General features: G+C 54.0%; 7 protein-coding genes across 8 annotated transcripts; 4 read left to right on the plus strand and 3 right to left on the minus strand.

Annotated features, from left to right (window-relative positions):
* Positions 1–410: 410 nt before the first annotated feature.
* Positions 411–1,593, plus strand: LDX57_000046 (glycoside hydrolase family 11 protein; the record flags this gene model as incomplete). Its single annotated transcript, XM_046081690.1, has 2 exons — positions 411–1,130; positions 1,194–1,593. The coding sequence occupies exons 1-2, from the start codon at positions 880–882 to the stop codon at positions 1,591–1,593; spliced, it is 651 nt and encodes a 216-aa protein (XP_045937646.1). The 5' UTR covers positions 411–879.
* A 468-nt stretch (positions 1,594–2,061) lies between these two features.
* On the plus strand, positions 2,062–3,021 carry LDX57_000047 (sulfotransferase family protein; the record flags this gene model as incomplete). The annotated part of the gene is made up of 2 exons (XM_046081691.1): positions 2,062–2,708; positions 2,772–3,021. The coding sequence occupies 2 exons, from the start codon at positions 2,062–2,064 to the stop codon at positions 3,019–3,021; spliced, it is 897 nt and encodes a 298-aa protein (XP_045937647.1).
* Positions 3,022–3,386: 365 nt separating this feature from the next.
* On the plus strand, positions 3,387–3,850 carry LDX57_000048 (uncharacterized protein; the record flags this gene model as incomplete). The annotated part of the gene is made up of 3 exons (XM_046081692.1): positions 3,387–3,516; positions 3,561–3,679; positions 3,743–3,850. 3 exons carry the CDS (start codon positions 3,387–3,389, stop codon positions 3,848–3,850), a joined length of 357 nt encoding a protein of 118 aa, XP_045937648.1.
* Positions 3,851–3,979: 129 nt separating this feature from the next.
* Positions 3,980–6,158, minus strand: LDX57_000049. 2 transcript variants are annotated; one of them, XM_046081693.1, is made up of 3 exons: positions 5,258–6,158; positions 4,400–5,181; positions 3,980–4,338 (listed from the first exon to the last, which is right to left on the minus strand). In XM_046081693.1, exons 1-3 carry the CDS (start codon positions 5,740–5,742, stop codon positions 4,079–4,081), a joined length of 1,527 nt encoding a protein of 508 aa, XP_045937649.1. In that variant the 5' UTR covers positions 5,743–6,158; the 3' UTR covers positions 3,980–4,078. The 2 variants fall into 2 exon arrangements, with proteins under 2 accessions (XP_045937649.1, XP_045937650.1); XM_046081694.1 differs by having other exon boundaries at positions 4,400–5,553.
* A 132-nt stretch (positions 6,159–6,290) lies between these two features.
* Positions 6,291–7,535, minus strand: LDX57_000050 (glycerophosphodiester phosphodiesterase family protein; the record flags this gene model as incomplete). Its single annotated transcript, XM_046081695.1, has 1 exon — positions 6,291–7,535. One exon carries the CDS (start codon positions 7,533–7,535, stop codon positions 6,291–6,293), a length of 1,245 nt encoding a protein of 414 aa, XP_045937651.1.
* A 2,485-nt stretch (positions 7,536–10,020) lies between these two features.
* Positions 10,021–10,480, minus strand: LDX57_000051 (uncharacterized protein; the record flags this gene model as incomplete). The annotated part of the gene is made up of 4 exons (XM_046081696.1): positions 10,021–10,117; positions 10,174–10,218; positions 10,276–10,349; positions 10,406–10,480. 4 exons carry the CDS (start codon positions 10,478–10,480, stop codon positions 10,021–10,023), a joined length of 291 nt encoding a protein of 96 aa, XP_045937652.1.
* Positions 10,481–11,781: 1,301 nt separating this feature from the next.
* LDX57_000052 (putative MFS multidrug transporter) lies at positions 11,782–13,447 on the plus strand (the record flags this gene model as incomplete). The annotated part of the gene is made up of 4 exons (XM_046081697.1): positions 11,782–11,967; positions 12,017–12,511; positions 12,558–13,231; positions 13,303–13,447. 4 exons carry the CDS (start codon positions 11,782–11,784, stop codon positions 13,445–13,447), a joined length of 1,500 nt encoding a protein of 499 aa, XP_045937653.1.
* Positions 13,448–14,514: the final 1,067 nt, after the last annotated feature.

Raw genomic sequence — 14,514 nt, forward strand, 5'->3', positions numbered from 1 at the left:
ACTCGGGGATATTCTGCAATGTTGCCTCATGATGGCTCATCGGAAGGACGAGGTATACCCAGGAGCCATACCTTCATCAATCAACCCCTTCAATTGAACCTCGAGTCTCGATCGGTCGATTCCATTAAGGCTAAATTCAACACCCTCCGCCGGGATCAGCGCAGAAAACGGAAACCTCAACTGTCGCAGATCGGACCCCATTGACACTGATACTTGACAAGAGTGTCGATCACGGTTAATTCAAGCATTCAATCAGCAAGACTCCGTACCCTTCCCCAATCCAAGCTTCCCCTGAGTTCATATTTAGCATATTCCAGGAACTAGATTCCTAATCCCCTGGCTAAAACCCCGGCAGCATCCGACGTCATATAGATTATAGCCGAACTATACGGAGTAGTCAATAACACCATTCAGGCTTGCACATTGCGCAGAGTACAGGAGTCAAGTCAGGGGCAGACCAAGGCCTTTAGCCAGGAGAAGTGAAACTAGACAGAACCGGCCATTCTTCACCACCGGCGAGAGTGGAGCAGGAGGTCCACCGCGGCGTCGAGCTTGGCCAGTGTCGGGACGCCTGAACGGCTAATAGTGGACTGTCAATCTCTACCTGAAACGCGGCCTCCGTGCAAATTTCAGTAAGCCTGTCCGAGGCTATTCCGGAGCACGCAGTGATGTCGACTTTAGGCGGGAGATGAGGAGCTTGGAAAGACGTGAAACCGCTGGTGGTGCAGTTATTTTTGTCTCTAATGAATCAGTCTAGTCAGTGCTCAATCAGTAATAATCAACCAGGAGACAGACGGATATAAAGCGCAGACTGGTACCCCGATCATCCTGAATCAATCAACCCTTCAGTTCCTTCTCACCTCCAAGGCACAATACAAAATGGTCGCTTTCTCTTCTCTCTTCCTCGCCATCTCCGCCGTCACCGGCGCATTCGCTGCCCCCGGCGACTCGTCGCTCGTCGAGCTGGCCAAGCGCGGTCAGGGCACGAACAACGGATACTTCTACTCGACCTGGTCGGACGGTGCCGGCGAGGTGAGCTACACCAACGGCAACGGCGGCCAGTACAGCGTCGACTGGAAGGATGCCGGCAACTTTGTTGTCGGCAAGGGCTGGAACCCGGGTAGCTCCAAGTGAGTCCTCTCGTCCTCGAGATACGCCTTGTCTCGTGAAGACTGGAAGCTAACCCTTCACAGCGCCATCACCTACAGCGGTACCTTCTCGCCCAACGGCAACGGCTACCTGTCCGTGTACGGCTGGACCAGAAACCCTCTGGTGGAATACTACATCGTCGAGAACTACGGCGACTACAACCCGTCGACGGGCGCGGAGCAGATCGGCAGCGTCACCAGCGACGGCAGCAACTACAAGATCTACAAGACGACGCGCACCAACGCTCCTTCGATCGATGGCACTGCCACCTTCACTCAGTTCTGGTCCGTCCGCGACAACCTGCGCACCGGCGGTACCGTCACCGTCCAGAACCACTTCGACGCCTGGGCCAAGTCCGGTCTGTCGCTGGGAGAGCACAACTACCAGATCGTGGCCACCGAGGGATACCAGAGCAGCGGGTCTGCTTCTATCACCGTGCAGTAGACGCTCTGGCCTCTTGGTCTTGAAGGGGATGGGGAGGAAATGTGTATGTTAGGATGTCAATGTTGGGACTGGGTCCCTTAAACTCAATCACTCCTTTCTGGAACTTGCGTCTTCCCGTAATTGGTTCGTAGGTCTTGGTGATTCAGTGGCTGTCATGAAGGCTCATGTCGGTTCAACCTGTCATAAAGTTGAGCACGTAGTCTTCGAAAACGAACAGTCCACGATGAGTCGACGATCACAATCCAGCATGACAACCCCGCAGGCACTTGTCGCTCGTGTTACTCTGTACAGACTAGAGCGACCAGACGAGTGGGCACCAATCGCACGATCTGAATCGCAAGGCTCGCGTTGCCCCCACTGATCGGTGGTGTTCGTAAAATCCAGAGCAAGCAGGTGAAATCTCTTCAGAACAGAGCGAAGTGACATCGTGATTATTCTGGCAAGAGAGAGAGATAGTGTCCATCCACCATGAACACTCTCGAGTCATGGCTATACCACACGCCCCACGAGGCGCAGACACGCAGCAAACCCATGCGAGTGATGGCCCTCGGCTTCTCCCGCAGCGGCACCGAATCGCTCTCACGGGCGCTGCGCATCCTGGGCTACGACCACGTCTTCCACGGTTTCGAAATGTGGAGTCACACGCCGACCCTCTGGCGACCCTGGACGCTGCTGGGACGGCGGAAATGGGGCACGACCAGCCCCGTCGCTGGGTCGTCGGGACTGGGGCGCGCCGACTTTGACGCCCTCTTTGGTCACTGCGAGGCCATCACCGACCAGCCGGGCGCGCTGTTCGCGCCGGAGCTCATCCAGGCGTACCCGGAAGCCCAGGTCATCCTGAACCGTCGCGACGTCGACGACTGGTACCGCAGCTTCAACGCGGTGATTACACCACTGACCACGGGCACGCTGTGGCACGTTCTGCCCTGGTTCCAGGCAGATCTGTACTGGCAAAAGCGGTACCTCGCGGAGGGCCTGATCCCTTTCTTCCGGGGCTCGTGGACCCGACATGGCAAGTGGGTATATGAGGAGCATAACGCCGTCGTTCGCGGACTGGTTCCTCAAGAACAACTGCTGAATTGGACGGTGGAAGATGGATGGGAGCCTCTCTGTCGGTGAGTTAATTCGACTCGTTCCGCGTGCGAGACGGAAATGCCACCGAAACTCACTCGCGATAGATTCCTGGGGAAAGAAATTCCAGACGAGGAATTCCCCTCGGGAAACACGCCGGCATACATGATGCAGAACTATCAGGGTAATGTCATGCAGACGATTCAGGCGGCCTGGCGCAACCTGGGTTTGACGGTCATCGGCGTGGCCGGGTTACTGTGTGCCATGAGCTGGCAATGGGGATGGCATGGGGGGTGGGAATGCGGCGTGGATGTGCGAGCGTTCTTCGGGTCTTCCATTTCATTTGAATGCAGGTAGCAAGATGCCAGATGGATGTCGTGGAGAGCGACAGGCGAGGTTGAGAGTTGCTCGAGTCTAGTGCGATGGCGACTGTCGGTCGGAAATCACACCATCGCAGTCCAACGCGAGTAGAGAACAATGGAAGTTCAACATGAACAACAAAAGAACAATTCATTTCTTCTGGAGAGCAATTGACTTCAGCTGATGCCTGAGAACCATGGATCCTAACAATGAACAAACAGAACAAAACAACGAAGGCGACCGACGTCATAATGACCGCCTCATATCTTCGCCTTCCATCGTTTACTTCGCAGTCCTACAATCTCCCTCCTGTCACCATTCTCTCTGAATAAGTATCTTCATAAACCAAACGAAACTCCACAATGTCCATGCTCCCATCCCTATCCAAACCCCTCTCCACTACTCTCCGCCGCTCCCTGCGTCCTGTCACCACCCTGTATCCCCGTCTGCGCCCCTACCACCCCGAACCGATCAGCACCAAAGGCGAGGACTGTACGTAGCCTCCCATGCCAGGACCAAGCGCACTAACCAGACAGTCTACGTGGCGGCCACTTTCCCGGACGACTTCGAGTCACCGACCCTGATCATCAAGAAGAAGGGTGGCGGACCGCCCCCGTCGTGGGACGAGCTTCATTCGACCTTGAGCGAGGCTTCGGTATGTTTCCAGTATCCTTGCTAGTGGCGTGGAAGGTCAAAGGACGGGCTGAGCAGGGAATAGGTCAAAGCCGACCGTGGAGAAGTCGAGTTCAAGCCTCTCGAACGACGAGACGACATTGAGAGGATCCTCTGGCCTGATCGCGAGGAGCCTAAGATCGACGAGCTTTGAGCCCTTCAAGTTCATGCTATGAGAAAGCACGGAGTAGTGATACGACATGACCTGATATGTGCCAGGTATTGGTAGAATGACGTGATGACATGACATTTTCACGAGACTGCTTGGAATAGGTGTACTATATGGTGCTCTTCCATGTACGGCAATACATGCCCAATAATGACATTCGCTCTATACTATAAAAACCGAATAACAAAACATAATTCATCAATCGTAGATCCTCTATTCCACGTTTTCCACCTGTTGCACCTGCTCCTCCTCGACCTTCTTATCCACATTCCGCTCCTGCGCATGCTGACCCGGCAGCACCGTGCGGCCACCCTTGGACGAGAACACGCCTCCGGTGAATCCGCCCTTGGCAAACAGCAGCGGGAGATCCTCGAGTTCCAGACCCTTAGTCTCGGGATAGAAGAAGTACACCATGGGGAAGAAGGCGGCGTTGAGCACGGCGAAGATGACAAAGGTTTTCCACCCGATGTTGGCTGTGTTTGTTAGCATTTGCCCTCGTCCATGAGAAGCCTAGGGAAAGGGAGATGAACTCACCAAAAGCAATCGGAGTGATCTTCACCACCGCAAACACAGCCATCCAGTTCCAGCCGGACGCGATCGCCTGCATCCGACTGCGGATACGGTTCGAGCAGATCTCGCTGGGATAATACCACGGCACGCAGAGCCATCCGGAGCCGTAAAACAGCTGAAAGACGAAGATGAAGGCAGTCGCACCGTACGCGGCATTCGTCTGGCCCAGCGACAGCAGGATGGAGACCATGACGAAGCAGAAACACAGTCCGACGGTACTGATCAGCAGCAACGTGCGACGACCGAAGCGATCCATAAGAAAGACCGGAATGGCCGAGCCCACGAGATACGTGCACTGAATGCAACCGCCGAGAATCATCGCCAGATTACGATCCATGCCCATCGTCTCCTGAAACATAACCGGCCCGTAATAATTGATCATATTGGACCCGCTAAACTGCTGACCCAGCTCGATAGAGATGACAATGAGCAGGCGACGCAGATTCTGGCTCTCGCCCCAGGTGAACAGCTCCTTGATGCTGAAGGGGCCGCCCTTGTGTTCTTCCTCCAGGTTGACGCGGATGTCGACGACGGTGGCGCTGACGGAGGGATCATGGACGGGCTTATCTTCGATGGCGGCGATGACCTCGCGGGCTTCTTCGAATCGGTCGCGCGAGGCCAGCCAGCGAGGCGTTTCGGGCAGTCCGATGACTTGGAGGACGAGGCAGACGGCGAAGACGGCTTGGAAGGCGAGCGGGAAGCGCCATTGCAGTGAGGATTCGGTGTAACTGGTGCCGTAGTCCATCCTGCGAAAGGAGGGTGTTAGTAGGTCTCCTCTACATCTTTCCAGATGTTCTTCATCGTTTGTCCCCGAGGACTTACCAGTAGGCGATCACCACGCCGAGAATAGTCACAGTTCCCTGCAGCGTGAGCAACGCACCGCGATACGAAGCCGGCGACAGCTCAGACTGATAGACGGGCGCGGTGGACGAGTTCATGCCGTTGCCGATGCCGGTGACGATTCTCCCGACAATTAACTGAGCGACGGTGAAAGACGACGCCAGAATAGCGGTGCCAATGATCATGATCGAACCACCGGCAATCAACATGGTGCGACGACCCAACCGTTCGGCCACGAAATACGCCACGATGGAGCCGAGCACGCAGCCGATATCGTACAGGGCGGTGATATTCCCCTGCATGTCGGCGTCGGGATTATTGAAGTCACGACCGAACCGATTATCGGCGCCGATGATGCCGGCCATCACTCCCTGGTCGAAACCCAGCAACAGGAAGGCCTGGCAGGAGGCCAGGGTGATGGCGATGATCAAGGACCGGCCTCGAAAGTCATGTTTCCAGAGCGGCATTTTGACTACCAATCTGTCTATCTGTCTGAATGTAATTGCTCACAGACAAACAATGGCAGAAAATTACCCCAGGTGCGGCGAAGGGAACGGACCGATCTAATATTCGGCTCTGGGGTTTGCTTCCCCGGGCATCGTGAGAGATTTACCCCGAGATACAGTACTCCACACGCCGATCTTGACGGTTGTGGATGTCGGTGACAAGCAACGGCATGTTGGATGCCATTCCGTAGGCTGAAGGCAGCTCGCGGTGGATCGTTCGGGCCATCATCGCCCCGACTTTGCGGGGATTCCCCATGGGCAGTCGGCTTTTCCGGATGCAGAGCTTAGAGTGAAGATCTGACCTGTACGGAGTCTAGTCAGGGATATTCAGAGATAGAGGATTGGCTCATAAATACTGGTCACAGGACACGCAGTCGTACATTCATATCATTAACGAATCTAGGATTATTCATACATCCTTTTGTCTCAACCTCTCGATCTCTCATCTATACACTATAATTATACAGCACGGCATACCAGGATATTTACATACTACAGATACCCTCCGTCTAGGCCAATCCCACGCAGTTAGCATAGTAAGTCACCGTGGCCGGCCAATCCGAGAAGATACCCCTAACGCCGACCTTGCGCGCCAACGCATCCACGATGCGATACATATCGCCGTCCTTGCTGATCGCGTCCGCAATCGACTGCACGTAATACTCCTTATCGGCCGCCGCCGCCTTCAACGGACCCGACCGCTCCAACGACCAGGTGATGAGATCGAGACCGGCGTCGCGCGCAGCCTCCGCATACTTCGAGGGCACCAGCTCGCCGTCGTCGGTGGCGTTCAGCAGCGCGAAGATAGGCGGCGCCATGATCTTGACGCCCTTCTTGGCCAACTCCGGCAGACTAGCCACGGCCTTGGCGTATCCTTCCTCGGTGTCGATGCGCTCGTCCAGGTAGATGCTCTGGCGACCGAACGCGGGCTCATGTTTGATCCAGTAGAAGATGTCGTCCTCGACGAAGGACTGCGGCCACACGCGCGACGGGTGGATGCCCTTGCGCTTGTAGTCGTCGATCAGTTGCTGGGCGTACATGGATTGGGTGTAGTTGCCCTGGAAGGGCATCTCGACCTGAGGCTCCTTCAGCTCAGGCGAGAACTGCAGACCCAGGGAGTCGATCAGGTCGATGTACTCGTTGTGCTCAACAGGGGTAGCGCACTGGTCGTACAGCTCGGTGCGCCAGGCAGGTCCGCCGTACTGGTAGTCCTCCGGCGTGGTGGCAGAGGCGTTGCTGGAGTCCATCTTCGCGCAGAGCGACTTGAACTCGGCCAGCGTGATGTCGGAGGTGCAGCAGCGGGCCTGGGCGGGCTGGTCGTCGGTGGCCGGCTCGAACGGGGTAGAGCACTTGGCGGCCAGCTCGGGGATGGTGAGGATGTTGGTGGTGGTGTGCAGATCGCACTGCGAGTGGCGACAGACGAGCTGGCGGTCCTTGGTGAAGGCGACGTCGCACTCGACGATGCCGGCCCCCATGCGGGCGCCGGCCAACATACCCTGGCGGCTGTGCTCGGGGATCTGCAGGGGCCCGCCGCGGTGCGAGATGGTGAAGCTGGGTGCGTGTCGGATGGGCTTCTCCGAGCAGCCTTGCAACTCCTCCTTCAGGGGACTCGCGTCCATGTCGTCCACCAGGTAAAAGGGACGAGGCCCGACCTGGATGTTGGTGATCGTTTCATTGTGAGCGGTGGCGCGACGACGGTTGAAGGACGGCGCGGCCACGGCGACACCAGCCGTGAAGAGGAGGGAAAGGTGCATTGCGAAGAGAGGAAAAGGAGGAAGGACTAGGTCAATGGTAGAAGGATGAGGAGGAGAAAAGAGGGAGGAATAGTGCGCACAGAAAAGAAGAGAAAAATATACTGAACACGGGCGAGGGTTGGCTTTATAATTCTGGAATCCCGGGATAAGGAATTGTTATGGCCTCACGATGGAGACCAACGCGTGCAGCAATACCGTCCTCTCACTTGTCGACGTCTCCTTGGCAGTCTTGGCTTCATATAGTGCCTGTCATTCACATGCATGAGGCCGGCGTCCTGATTGCTCCAAACGGGCGCGTTGGATCTCTCTTTCCCTTGGAAGCCTTCCGCCTTCTGGGGGGAAATGGATAAGGGATTCGATAGTTCCCATGGTGATTGGTATAGCCGGAAAGTGCTCCACCCCCACGCGGTGGACCTGACGAGGAGAAGAGTTCGACGGTCTGTCGGGGTTGCTCCACCGGTCGGAATTTGGCGGCCTATCGAAGGTGCGCGCTTTCTCTGAGTTCTCGCCAGGAGAAGCCATTCAAGCTCATGAGGAACAAGTTTGGTCGCGACGTCATCGCCGATCTCGTGCCTGACGAGCCCTAACGTTGCATTCCTCGGTTTGAAGCTTCAACCATTTACCTAATCGGTGATTTTGTTACGAAATACAGATTGGAAAAAGCCTCAATTCCTTCCGATCTAGAAAACCGAAAGTCGGCAGTTACTGCTTGCAGGACAACGGCCGCCGATTGCCAATCTGTGAAAGGCTTATGCTGCCCTTTGCGTGGGACCGACATAACCTCCGGCTTTCCATCGACCGATCCTGAACCACCGTTCGGTCCTTAAGATTAAGCATCGCTAGCCTCGTCTAGTTGGCAGTTACTAGTTAGTCACTTACTTTCTAGGAAGGTCTCTACCTGTGATCTCAACATATTGACGTCAACGTAAGATTGAAGAAATCCCCTCGAACGATTGGAGACTTGTGGAGTTTCACCGACGCCATTTTCACTACCATCACCTTTGAAGGCGTATTTCCAGATACTACAGGAGATGGGTGAATGGGAAGGGAGAAATGTCCGGAGACTCCGCAAATATGGCAGCTTCCATTGAGATCTAAAATCCCTCCAATATGATGATCTGACCTTTCACCCGGAAGTAGCTTGACGATTAGCGTTTGACTTTTTAGGACTTGAGTATCCTCGCACATAGACAGAAAGATGAGCGAGGAAAGAAAAGGGGACATTGTACCGACCAAGCCACAGGTAGTTCTACCATGTAAAATCGCTTTTAGCGGCAGTCTACCATCCAAATTCCCACACAATGGTGTCTTGGACATAATGATACGAAGGCCTCTATTGTATCTCGATCAGAAGATCATCGCATTCACTATTACATCCATCTCTACCTCGTATTGCAGTGGCAAGGCAGCCACCACGGACCTGTCCGGCATTCCACAACGCCAATCGTATCTTCGACCAAGCCAAAAGATACTGGGAAACTGAGACATGGAGGTGGACTACGATGCTCAACAGGTATTGTACGAGCCAGCAGCAGCATGTCACAATGGTGGCCGCTCGTATTCTGTTCCAATCAACCGGAAATACCTAAGACATTTGAGTACCGTGTCCACTTGCTTCGCGGATATATACCTTCAATGGTTGTCTGTCGTCGAGCAACTTTTTCTGATATCACATTTTTTTCGACTCACGCCAGGGACAATCTGAATTTGCAACGAAGATATAATGTATCTGACCAAGCTCCTCATACCTCTTGTTCTTGCCGCCACCGCAGTCAGTAAATGCGGCGACTATGATGGCTGCCCCTTGACAGAGACCTGCACGACGGTGACTCGCACCACGACCACAGAAACCTGCATGCCAACGCCCACTTGCGTGGGCGTCTACTGTGAGCCAACATAGTCGAAAAGTCTACCCGGGAAGTATGCTAACGAACTTTCCAGCGGGCTGCACGTCCGGCTCCGGACCTCTCTGCTGCTCATCTTACTGCGCGGCGAATAAATGTCGACCGACCGATCCAAAGTGGCCTAACTGCGCCGAAGACTATGGTTTGTGCGAGAACGATGAAGGATGCTGTTATGGGAATAAATGTGTTGGGGGGATTTGCCGGAGGGGTATTTAGTTTATGTTCATCAGGTCGGGTAACGGAAGGGGGACGATCAATGTTAATCAGTAATTTGTTCTCTAGACCTTTACCAGCTACTCATCATTCAAAGAGACATAAGTAGCATTATTTACACATGAAGCTGAACTTGACTCAGCGCATTCTAGGACAGGGCCTTTTGGTCTTAAGGAAGGCGACCGATAGTCCATGACGCTGTTGATTATCGTGTAGATAATGTGTGGCTGCCGCGGCGAGGAAGTCTGACTGGCTGTAGATGTTATATTATTGTATTATGTATTGAATGGCTCGACCCCAGCCGCCTGTGACAGCGCGTCCAGAGACCTGTAGTATACATGATGTATGATGCGTCCGTGGATCCGATTTTAACTCTGGCAGAAGACACTCCCAATAGGCACCGGGTCCGCCGACGAGTGATCTCCCGGTCCTAGGAGCGTTTGACGACCGTTGCATACCGTGCCACTACAGGAGACAAACAGTGAGCTTAGTTTCTTCCATAAGGGCCTGGATACTCTTACACGAAAAAGCGACAGAAGGTGGTCGTAGCAACGGTGTGGACCTCCCTGGTTTCCATGTCAGTCTCCGCTTAAAACCACCCAGAACATAGCATAGCTACTCACTCTTCGTCGATCAAATGACACTCATCGAATGGTACCTGGATTGGCTTGCTCCCCTCTGCCGTCTCGAGGCCAATCTAACGTCCCATTAATTCTCAGCGCAGTATAACCGATATCAAGGGGTCATGCGTACAGTTGTGGTCTTCGCGACACTGGCCACCGAGAACAGCGCCAATGTGAGGAGCGAGATTTGCTTGAGAGCGTACATCTTGAGTTTGAATCGATATGTGCGACGTGGCTTTAATCCAGACAAAAGTGGAATCGTTGGCAGTCTTTAAAGGGCCATCCCTTGATAGAATGAACAGCCGTTGTTTGCGCCGCATGGGAGATAGACGCATCCCTTGGTTCAGTATTGTCCTGCATTCCTGCCACCGAAATAGCCAGACACTTGGTCCGCCACTGGAAATAGAGTCCTCATCAGGCTGCGACGCGTAGTGATTTGGAACGCGGTACCTGAGCCCCTTGCTGCGTCGAAACCAGCCATTCTCGCGCCGCGCGATGGTAATTGCTGAACCAGGTCGTTGATCTCATACTTCGTACTCCGTAGTTTGAGGTGACAAGGCTGGACGTATAGAAGTAATATTCTGGGCGTTTCATCGTGAGAGTTTACTCGCAACGGGTATGCGCTTAGCCGATGCAAGGATCCTGAACAGGCGAGATGCATTTGATCAGCTTATCATTCCGACGGTGAGGGGTCGATCAGGTAACGCAATCATCTGTAGCTGATTAGAGGGCATATCTGCGACCGGGCAGATAATAATCGACCCGGTGGCCAGACAGCTTTATGAGAGATTTCACCCTATGTTGGTTCGGGACGCTGCCAAAAATCATCCACCGATGGCAAAAAGAAAGAGAGGAGTAGATCGACCCCGTCATCCAGCCATGGTGAGCTGTCTCATCTGAAGGACTCAGAGGTTCATGGCTTGTAACTCCTTACAAATGCACGCATCTTCAGTGCAGCCAAGGGACAAAAAGACGCCATCCGCCTTGGCCCCAAGGCACCAACGAAGCATAAGCACACCAAGCAACGCGACAGGGAATTGTCCATCTATCAGACGCTCGGAACGATTCATCGGCAGTTGATCAGCCTCGCACTCCTCATCCTCGGTGGAATCCTTCGAAATCCGGTACATTGACACCCGAGACGCCAGCAGGAGACGAAAAGATGCACGACCGGCAACGAGTCGCCCCCGTCAAGTACCGCCGGGACGTCGACTCCACCGCACATCGTGAGACTCTCAGTGGCCCGCCAGGAATCCACCACAATTAGCGTTGCTGAATGGGGGAATTGACACGGGACCCCGCGTTTTCCCCGGCCTTTTCCTCAATGATTCATTGAAATCGCTGCGTGAGAATGGGTGAGAATGGGTCCTCGACACGGTCCGGACCCGCCCCCGGGTCTGACGCCCATCTCTTTTATCACGATAGCTCTCGCTCCCTCGACGGACCCATGCTGTCGTGGTCTGATCTCTCGAGACCTCTTGCATGATGGCGTCCCACGAACATACGATGTCGGTGTCCAAGTCGGACTCCCAATACTTCGAGAAGGCCGAAGCCGCGCTCGGAACTCTGGATCCGACCAGCCTTCTATCCAATTCTCATCGAGCCTATCTGCTGAAACGACATGGCACGTTGGACCTCGACCCTTTGCCGAGCAGAGATCCGGCCGATCCGTACAACTGGCCGCTCTGGAAGGTATGTGGACTTATCCCGAGGCTGGAATGTCGGCGTTGACAGCATGTAGAAAGCAGCGAATCTCAGCCTAGTCGCCTTCCACGCCTGCATGGGCACTTTCACCGCGGCCGCCATTATCTGTGCCTACGAAGACATCTCGCTGGATCTCGGCGTGACGCTGCAGCGAGTCAGCTACCTGACCTCCCTTCAGATCGCCATTCTCGGCGGCGCCCCGTTATTCTGGAAGCCGCTTTCCCATCGATTCGGACGACGACCGATCTTTCTGATCTCTCTGGTATTGAGCTGCGTCTGTAACATTGGCTGCGCCAATAGTCCCGACTATGCCTCCATGGCTGCATGTCGCGCCCTCGTAGCGTTCTTCATCTCGCCGGCCATGGCCCTCGGCAGTGCCGTGGTGACAGAGACTTTCTTCAAACGCGAGCGAGCGCGATACATGGGTATTTGGACCGTCATGGTCACATTGGGAGTTCCCGTCGGTCCATTTATCTTCGGCTTCGTTGCGCAGCGCGTGGGATACCGGTGGATCTACTGGGTTCTGGCCATCGTAAGGCACCCTTCGCGCTGACAGGATAACAATCTAACTCGACCAGACCAACGCGTGCGAATTCATTCTTTACATCTTCTTCGGTCCTGAAACCCGCTACCTCGGCTCGGACATGCAAACCACTTCCTCCTTCAAACACCAATACCTGGCCGTCCGACGAATCGACCCGACCCCATTCAACTTCTCCGAATTCCTCCACCCGCTCAGCCTCTTCACCAACATCCCCGTTCTCCTGGCCGCCGTCGCCTACGCCATGGTCTTTGTATTCGCCTCAGTGCTCAACTCCGTCGAAGTGCCCCAACTGCTACAGAGCAAATTTGAGCTCAACGCTCAACAACTCGGTCTGCAATTCCTCGGTCTGATCATCGGCTCGCTCCTCGGCGAACAACTCGGCGGCATCATGTCCGACGTCTGGATGAACACCCGGGCACGACGGATCGGACAGAAGCCAGCGCCGGAATACCGGCTCTGGCTCAGCTACGTCGGCTTCCTGGTGAGTATCGCAGGGATGGTGGTCTTTCTGGTCTGTACAGAGCAGGCGACGCAGGGGAAATGGACCGTCACGCCCGTCGTGGGCACTGGAATCGCGGCTTTTGGGAACCAGGTCGTGACGACTGTTTTGACGACGTATGCGGTGGATACGTATCCGCAGGACGCGGGCAGCGTGGGCGTGTTTATCAACTTTGTGCGCTCGACATGGGGATTCATTGGGCCTTTCTGGTAAGTACATCATCTTCAGCTGCCCGTGTGATTGTTTGTACTTCGGTTGGTGGCTAACAGGAATAAAACAGGTTCCCAGATATGTTTGAGAGTGTAGGCATCGCGAACAGCTCGGGAGTCATCACGGCGTTGATCATGGGCGTTAGCTTTATTCCGACGGCGTTGTTGCACTGGCAGGGACATCGATGGCATGCAGATGTTAGAGGGGAGAAGTAAATTTATTGTTGTAGAGGTAGTTTTCCAGAACGTTGCGATCATTGAATCTTTTTATGTGGGCCTGAAAATGCAAGAACATTTTAAGTCCAGCCCTTCATCCCAATATATGTCGTTAGCTTCCCACAGGACCAACAAGAGGAGTCATTGGGAAGTATTCCACATAACCGTGATGGATATCAACCCTTCCGTCTATCCTCCCCAGGCTGCTTCCCAGTCGCTTTCTTCGTCCGCTTTCAAATTATTCACACCCTTACACAGCCCCAGCTTCGGCAATCGCTCTTTGAGTCTTTGCACATAGCGGAAGGTAGGTTTTGCCACGTCAATAAATATTAATTCCTCCCGATGCGGGAAAAGATCCTGCTCACAGGTTTCAATCAGTTAGCAGAAGCCAACAGGAACATTAAGAAAGAAAATGGTATGACATGGACTGGAACAATAACATACGGGGATCTGCCCCATTATCACCTGTATGACCGATTTGTCAGCCCGAAGAGATAGTTAGGTTTTCATGATCCCAGAGCTTCAACTTCTTAAGCTTTGGGGCATGGAGCTGGAAAACACCGCTGTAACCCTGTTCAAGATGAACAATCAAATACTAGTACGTTGGACGAGGAAAGAATAATCCACATAAGGCCCCATTATCAAACCACCGAATGCGCACAACTGTGCTCTCAACAAGCTCAGCATAAAACTTCTTTCTGCCAGGAGCGAAATTTGTGATGACCAGAGTCCGAGACATTGTGCCTAAACCAACTCTTTCCCAGAGGTAGGGCACTGCTTCTTGGTACCATGTTCTATTCACGAGAATGCAAGTGTAAATATGATGTTTGAGGGCCCAAATCCAAATTGTATTTCTATGTGAGCCCCAGCAAATTGCAGTCTGAAAGAGTCTTCCTCGTAGAGGTTCAGGAACATAGAGATTATTGCGAGGAGTTCTGGCAAGTTAAGAACCCGCTGAGCGGCGGTCATGACGATAGCCATGATGTGGTTGGTTTGAAGAGAGGATGTAGCAATAGATGATGTGTGTAGGTAGAGAGACTTGAAGCCCTTCGGCGGGGGGTCATGCA

Source organism: Aspergillus melleus (genome assembly GCF_016097325.1).
Source record: "Aspergillus melleus strain CBS 546.65 chromosome Unknown contig1, whole genome shotgun sequence".
In the NCBI taxonomy this organism is placed as follows: Eukaryota; Fungi; Ascomycota; class Eurotiomycetes; order Eurotiales; family Aspergillaceae; genus Aspergillus; species Aspergillus melleus.

Excerpts from the sequence above, each read along its gene's own strand:
- LDX57_000049 (XM_046081693.1), bottom strand. The coding sequence starts at position 5,742 with ATGCCGCTCTGGAAACATGACTTTCGAGGCCGGTCCTTGATCATCGCC. Across the intron at positions 5,182-5,257 it reads GGCGTGGTGATCGCCTACTG|GATGGACTACGGCACCAGTT; the intron begins GTAAGTCCTCGG and ends CTCCTTTCGCAG. Across the intron at positions 4,339-4,399 it reads GATCACTCCGATTGCTTTTG|CCAACATCGGGTGGAAAACC; the intron begins GTGAGTTCATCT and ends TAACAAACACAG.